The sequence below is a fragment of the Hibiscus syriacus genome, unplaced genomic scaffold, assembly GCF_006381635.1.
Source record: "Hibiscus syriacus cultivar Baekdansim isolate YM2019G1 unplaced genomic scaffold, ASM638163v2 tig00110187_pilon, whole genome shotgun sequence".
Lineage (NCBI taxonomy): Eukaryota > Viridiplantae > Streptophyta > Magnoliopsida > Malvales > Malvaceae > Hibiscus > Hibiscus syriacus.
Window position 1 is genome coordinate 1,346,661 of NW_024062618.1, and position 7,784 is coordinate 1,354,444.

The 7,784-nt window shown below is 32.1% G+C and overlaps 1 protein-coding gene across 1 annotated transcript; it reads left to right on the top strand.

Annotated features, from left to right (window-relative positions):
* The first annotated feature begins 5,438 nt into the window (after positions 1 to 5,438).
* Positions 5,439 to 7,472, top strand: LOC120217358 (probable serine/threonine-protein kinase PBL23). Its single transcript, XM_039214495.1, has 5 exons — positions 5,439 to 5,582; positions 6,081 to 6,296; positions 6,389 to 6,578; positions 6,684 to 7,079; positions 7,126 to 7,472. Exons 1-5 carry the CDS (start codon positions 5,439 to 5,441, stop codon positions 7,392 to 7,394), a joined length of 1,215 nt encoding a protein of 404 aa, XP_039070426.1. The 3' UTR covers positions 7,395 to 7,472.
* Positions 7,473 to 7,784: the final 312 nt, after the last annotated feature.

Here is a 7,784-nt window from a genome sequence, read left to right on the forward strand (position 1 = left end):
ATTAGAATTTTAATTTTTTTTAATTTTTTTATTTTTATAATAATAATATTTTATTATATATAAATATATTGCTGTAAATATAATTTTAATATTTTACTTTTTCGAATGGTAAGACAAGACAGAGAAAATAGGTGGTTCTTTGGAAAACTTATGATTGTCATGGTTTGAGTTTTCGTAGGTTTTGCAAGGGTTTAACAAATACTACTATTCTGGGAATAGATCAAATTCTATTAAAAAGTTATTGTACTATCCATTTTTTTATTTAGTCCCTTTATTATAATTTGATATTTTTTTATTCTCTATTTATCTTGAAATATTTTTTATTATTCTTAAAATAATCGAACACGTGTCTTATTTTTTTTTTTTTGAATATGCGCTGATATGATATAAGGATGAGTATCCAATCAAATCAAGTAAAATAAAAAAGAATGAGTTAGTAAGTTAACAAGTCTTATTTTATGATTTATAAATTATTTAAAAGAATATATTGAGTTTATGAAATTTCAGTCAAGTCGAATTATTAAGTTTTTTTTTCAATCGATCAATCGAGTTTATGATATCAATATTGGTCCAATTTAATAATTTTTTTAATATACTCTCTTTTTCATTAAAGATAGATATATAAAATAAATAGATATGAATAATAATAAATAAATGAATATTTAAATGCAATGAAATGAAACTCCCTCAAAATAACTCCCCAAAAACTGCTCTGCAAAACTTGCTTATAGTATTTTGCCATTGTTGAACTACTTTGCTACACTCTTTATTTCCGTCCTTCGGGTGGTCGTTTGGTCTTAACCAGCGACTATCTTACTACTTTTTTAAAATCTTATTATAAATAAATAATCACTCCTCTTGTATTTTAAGGGAGACGAAGATTTTATATGGATATTATTTATTTTCTCGATCCCTGCCCCTATAATAGGAGTTATAGTTATCGTTGTTTTTCGATCAAATTTTTGGGATATGATACAAGCTTATGTTTTTGGTCATTTTAATGGTAATCCTTGATCTAAATGTAACACCCCAGACAGATGCGGATGTTACACTTAGTGACAGAGTAGAAATCAAAGAAAATATCCATGTGATCAGGGAACACACTAGAGGTTTCAGATATGGTTCGGAGATACTGGTTAATCTTATTGAGTACATAAACACTAATCTTCAATATATCGATAGAATACTGGAAGTTAGAATCACTATCGGAAGAGTTTATTAGCTGACGGCATCATCAATTATTCAGGATATGATTTATCAGGATCATATTGTATTCGAACTTTTTTTTTGGAGGCACAAAATAATAAGAAAGCTTTTCAGAATCCTTTATATATGAGTTACTTGTTTTTCAGATATGACCAGATTGATTTGAGCTGATAAGGGAGAACGAAGATTCAGGACATTTACCATCCATGTCGATCGATCGGATTATCGAACAACTCGAGCTGAACAACTTCCAAAATTGATACTTGTCGACTGATCAATTCACTGTCCTTCCACGATATTCAATCATTCATGGGCTTAGTGATATTATTGGGTCATTTGTATTCCAGGGGTATTTTGGTCATTTTATAGATAAAAGATATTTCAATCTTTTCCTTCCGTCTGATCTTATTAATTAATTCAAACTTATCATCTATTTCAGTCCTTTCGAACAATTCTGACAAAAGAACACCCTCGATAAATTATTCTTCATGTATTTATTATTAACTCAGAGATTTTCTGGTCAATTGTCTTCTCAATTGTTACTAACGGATTATTAGAAATTTTCTATACCAAAGTAGGATCTTAACAATTAAATCAGTAATTTATCGGGTTATGTACGAATTCTCATGGTACTTTCTCATTCAATATCAACTCGGACTATTTTTACCTCTTAATAGCATTTTCGTAATTCCTTAACCAAGTAACTTTGATATTAAAACTCTTAACAAGGATAAATATAATTTAGAGATCCTAGAGTTAAATGCTTTTCCAAATAATCTCTTTAACTTGAAAATATTCCTTATCAAACTTCTAATTTATTGTACAAGCCATCAGAATTTTATTCAGTTACTGACTTTTTACTGCATTTGTATCGAGTGTAGGAATTACCTAACTATACAGATGAGATCAAACATTTTCTTATTCATGCATTTACCAATACCAACATGTTCCATAAAACATGAAAAAGGTAGTAATGTATTACTGAGCTTTCCAAAGCTCACTCTGTTACTCACATTTTCAGGTTAAAAGAATCGTACCAGTGCATCTATCGATATCAGTAAGGGAGTCCTTTCGGCGTTGCTTGCTGAGTACGGTACATGTGATTAAGGGGCATGTAGGTTGTATTTTGTTTTTATATCTAAGTCTGGAAATCTATTTTATTTCTGAATATTGGAAAATTTTACTTTTGTATTTGTAAATGATTTTATGATTTTACATGTTTTAATAAAAACGTTACTTTTTTCGAGATTTTTACGGTGAGTCGCTCCGATGGCCCTAATGTGACACTCCAGATCGGATCGGGTCACCCGTATCGATATGGAGGTGTTACACTTGCAGAATTGTTTGTTTGATGTTAAGTTTATTTCTAGGGTCGTTCTTTTGATTAATATTGGCGCATGTATGTTATATGAGTTTGTACGATAATATGTGGTGATTTGTATGCTTGACCGTGATCCATGTTATTCTTTTCCACATTGGTTGTGCCGTCTTTTTTGTCTGTCTTGGCACAGTGGTAAGCGTCTTTGACTACTTGTTTGGGGACTACCTCCTTTGACATATGTGCATGACGGTCTGCAGTTCTTTGTCGGTTCTAGCGAATGGTGATAGTTTTTTTGACACATTGTTTTTTTTTTTGTCTATTCAAGCTATCATAAAAATTTTGTATATCCGTTGTATTGTCAATGTTGTTGCACATGTCTAATTTATTAGACTTCCTTTAGCGCTTCATTGTTGTATTTTGCTTATATTATCTTAACTTGTTCTCAAACATTGTTTTTACTGACGTTATTTTCGACTAAAACAATATAAAATATTTACTTTCAAAAGAAAAAAATGCAATGAAATGATTAAAATGTCATTCGATTAACGAATCTACATAATAATTATCACCACGAGTTTCATCCTTCGTATAAGTGATCGTTAAGAAATGAGTTGGAATTTTCAGTTACATCTCTCCTTTAAGATTTCACTTAGTCTATCCATCACTTAAGTTGAAGCATACGTCTAAATGGTAGATAAATCCCTCGAGTTAATACAATTAAATTCAAGTCTTAATTCAATTTTCAAATTATTAATCTATGAATCTTTCAATCATACTACATTATGAGATTAAAATCAACACGTGAATAATAAATAAACCACAGTAACTAACAAACTCAATAATAGTCGTTCCAATAGAAATAAAATAATTAAAAGTATTTAAAGTGAAACAAACACCTTAATAATGTCGGTATCTTTTAACAAATGACTTAAAACAGATTTATATACTATTCATTTACATTTATACTCATACTATCAGGAATTGATATGAATTAAAATAGTTGACGGGAATGATTGTTCTTTTTTTTTTAAATATTTTTCATATATTGTAGATATTTTTTATTGATAAGTTATTTTTACTTTAAATTTTATAAGTTCATTCTTTAAAATTCTATAAATTCACTTCATTATATAAAATCACGAGTATTATATACTCTTATTAGAAAGATCAAACCAAATTTAAAAATAGGGTAAAGTATTCAAATGGTCCCCGATGATAAGATGTTGCTTTGTTGAGTCCCCAATTATTAAAAATTATAAAATGGTCACCTGACTATTCATTATGTTCTAAACTCGTCATTTTCTGTTAAAAAATTAACAGTCATCTGAGTTTAACGTTAACATGCTGACTAAGATATGATAGTCGTTTGAGATTATGAGATCAGATTTTATCATATCTCATTCAGTATGTTAACGTTTAGCTCAGATTGCTGACAATTTTTTAACAAAAAATAATGAGTTTAGAATATAATGAATAATTAGATGATCATTTTATAACTTTTAATAGTCAAATGACTCAACAAAGCAACACCTCGTAGTCGGAAGACTATTTTGTAAATGTTAATAGTCAGAGGACTCAATAAAACAATATTTTATAATCGGAATATCATTTGTATACTTTACCCTAAAGTATAAGTTTATCATATTTGAACTTAAAATTGTTAAAAAGAAGTTTAATGCAACTTAGCATGTTGTTGTTGTTTCTACATTAATAAAGGTGGGTTTTGGTTTGAACGGGGAAATAGTTTTCTAGATTAAAGGGAAAATTATATTAAGTTTTAAAATGATAATTTGATTTGAGTAACAAGCTACTCATTTTTGTTTCTTTATATATTCTTGAGTTATGGATTTTATACTCACTGAGAGTATTACTCCCCCCAACTTTACTTGATTCTCGTGAGGATTAGGCAGTGGTCCATCATTGGCATCTGAAAATGGCCAATACTGAGTGGTTGGCTGAGCACCTGACATTTGCAGCATGGTCGGCATAGTGCAGCATGGCTTGAGCAGTGTTAATCCAGGTGGATTTCTCGCTCTTGGTGAAAATGGAGGACAATTGGCTTCTAAAATATCTTCTCGCACTTTGCTCGTTTTCGAAATGCCAATCCAACTCGGTATTTTCATTCTGTTCAACGGTCTCCTAATGTCATGGCATTTCCTTTTCTCTTTTCTTTGCTCTCAATTTCTGCACATCATTAGACAAACATCTTTCCTATAAAGCATCATTGATGACAAAATAAAATGCCGCGGCAAAACGAATTTCACCACATGCAAATATATGTTCCTAAATGCATCTACATGGTCCTAAATGAGATCTTAGACATTTAATAACTTAAGTGAAAAGATTCCAAAATACGACCTTTTTGCGAAGTTATCACTTATTAATATAGATGTATTTAATCCTCTTTACAAAATTTAGCTTCTTTCATAATAAAAAAATCAATATCAATGAATAAAAATTAAAAAGAAAAAAATATATAGTAAATGGATATTCTGAAACCCATATTTCTGTTAATAATCTCATATTTTTTCTTATTGAAATAAGTAAATTATGAGATATTAGGAAAAATTTAAAATTATTTCATGTTTAATAGATCTTATCTATCTAAGAAAAACAACTAAATTTAGCAAACTGAAACAGATACATTACTAACCAAGTTGATAAATGGTTGATAAATAGAAATTAAATTTTTAAAAATGCTTCACCATTGATATATATGAACAGGGAATTTTCAGTTTCATCTATATTTGTTTCCCTGGATCTTTTATTTCAAACTACGCTTTTCTCCTTTGTTTTCAACTTCTTTTTTTGGAACATAGGGTTTCCATAGAGTTCTTGCATTAAAAAGAAAGGATTGTTTTTTTGAAGGCAAGAATTCTGGGAAAAGGGTTAAATTTTAAGAAGACAAGAGATGAGCTGGTTGTCTTGTTGCGGTGCTGAGGAACATCACCTCTGTGTTTCTCGTAAGAAGAAACATATTAGCGGTGGTGTCGCCCACAATGGGAAATCATTTAGGTCTTTCATGAATACTTTGTCTCTCAAAACAGGTATTCTTGTTTTCATGTTTTGATTCTTAGAGAACGTTTCTGCAATACGAATCTTGTTCATTTGATATAATGTGTATGTATATGCATATGTTTATGTATGCATGTGTGTAGTTTCCTTGGGGCTAAACTCCTGCTGTTAATCATTTATTCCTCTCTGAAAGTATTCGGAAGCAGGTAAATATAAACTTGTCCATGCATGGTGGATACAATATGACTATATGAGCACGGAGATATAATCCTTAATCATAAATGTATCGGATATTTACATCTAAATTGAATAACATACGAAGATTTATATTCGAATGTGTATCAAATATAAACATCCAATGACCTTTGATCATATCCCTATTGGATACTCACATTAGAATTCGAAACATATCGAGTAACATAAAACGGACTCATATTTAGACATGGATATGAAAATATGATATAGAATACTCACACCCGAATTCGAGTAACATAAGTTGAATGAAAACCTAGATATCTTTTTATGCTACTAGCCTTAGAAAACTTATAATTTTAGCCATGTGAATCAATGTGCAGATGGCAGCAACAAGAAAATAGCTGAAGAAATTCAAAAGATCGGAAAAGCAAAAGTTTCGGCTCGTATCTTCACGTTCCGGGAGCTGCTGGTTGCAACAGACAACTTCAATTCCGATTATCTGATCGGCGAAGGTGGTTTTGGCAGGGTTTACCAAGGATACATTGAATCCATTGATCATGTATATAAACATCTCCATTTGTTGTCTGAAACTGACATTTGATGGATTTATTACATAATCTAAAAGTTCAATGCTTGTTTTTTTTTCCTTAGGTTGTAGCTGTGAAGCAGCTTGATAGAAATGGAATGCAAGGAAGTAGAGAATTCTTCTCCGAAGTTCTCATGTTGAGTCTGGTTCAACATCCGAATCTCGTCAACCTGATCGGATATTGTGCAGACGGGGATCAAAGAATTCTAGTTTATGAATATATGCCAAATGGATCTTTGGAAAATCATCTACTAGGTATGTTACATCTTATGTTTTCTCTTGTTTAGTTCTCATTATGTCACCGGAATCAGTTTTTTCGATCAGGGACTTGAATTCTGATAATGTTATCTGTTTGTTCAGATTTAGCTCCTGGTGAGCACCCATTGGATTGGCATACAAGGATGAAAATAGCTGTAGGAGCAGCCAAGGGACTAGAATACCTACACGACTTTGCCAACCCGCCGATCATTTTTCGTGACTTTAAAGCGTCGAATATCTTACTAGACGAGAGCTTTAACCCGAAACTCTCCGATTTCGGACTTGCAAAGTTGGGGCCAACTGAAGGGAAGGAACATGTATCAACAAGGGTGATGGGGACCTATGGTTATTGTGCTCCAGAGTATGCCATGACAGGGAAGTTGACAACGAAATCCGATGTATACAGTTTTGGTGTAGTGCTTCTCGAGATAATCTCGGGGAGGAGAGCAATCGATCTCGAAAGACCGGTCGAAGAACAGAATCTGGTTGCTTGGGTATGTTCTAATTGTGACATTTGCATGCTTTAGATAGCTTTAGAGTTTAGGTTTATCATACATAATCTTGCAGGCAGAGCCATTATTTAAAGAAAAGAAGCTCACATCGATGGCCGATCCCCTGCTCGAAGGGAATTACCCCTTAAAGGGTCTTTGTCAAGCTCTGGCGGTTGCAGCAATGTGTCTACAGGAGGATGCCGAGACCCGACCATTTATCGCGGATGTCATATCCGCCATCGAGTACCTAGCCAGGCCAAAAGACAAAGAAAACATCGATGTGGAATCGCAAATAAACAATAGTATCGACCTGCCGGACTAAACCAACTAACACCAGAGCCAGAATCATCAAATCTACAAGTCATTCATAACAGTACTAGGATGATGTTTGTCTAGAAAACTACTGCCAGTCAGTTAGCTAATTCAATTTAAGGGGCTGTAATGGTTCCGGTAGCAATTGTGTTTCGTGTATTCGAATCCGTAACCATTTCTAAGCCGTCTTTCGGTTGATTCGACGATAGGAAAATTGCAGACATCATTCATTTTGCTCTTTGTAATAGGCTCATTCATTGATATGAACTTCATTCTTTTCTTCTCAAACTAAATGATTTTGTTCATCCGAATCTGGGATTTGCAACTCAGGAAAAAGAACCATGGATTGTGATTTTGTAGATGGTATAGACAATCAGAAGAAACATAAATAAAACCATGT

Coding starts and splice junctions, on each gene's coding strand:
- LOC120217358 (XM_039214495.1), top strand. CDS start 5,439: ATGAGCTGGTTGTCTTGTTGCGGTGCTGAGGAACATCACCTCTGTGTT. Junction 6,297..6,388: donor ACATTGAATCCATTGATCAT/GTATATAAACAT, acceptor TTTTTTCCTTAG/GTTGTAGCTGTGAAGCAGCT. Junction 6,579..6,683: donor TTTGGAAAATCATCTACTAG/GTATGTTACATC, acceptor CTGTTTGTTCAG/ATTTAGCTCCTGGTGAGCAC.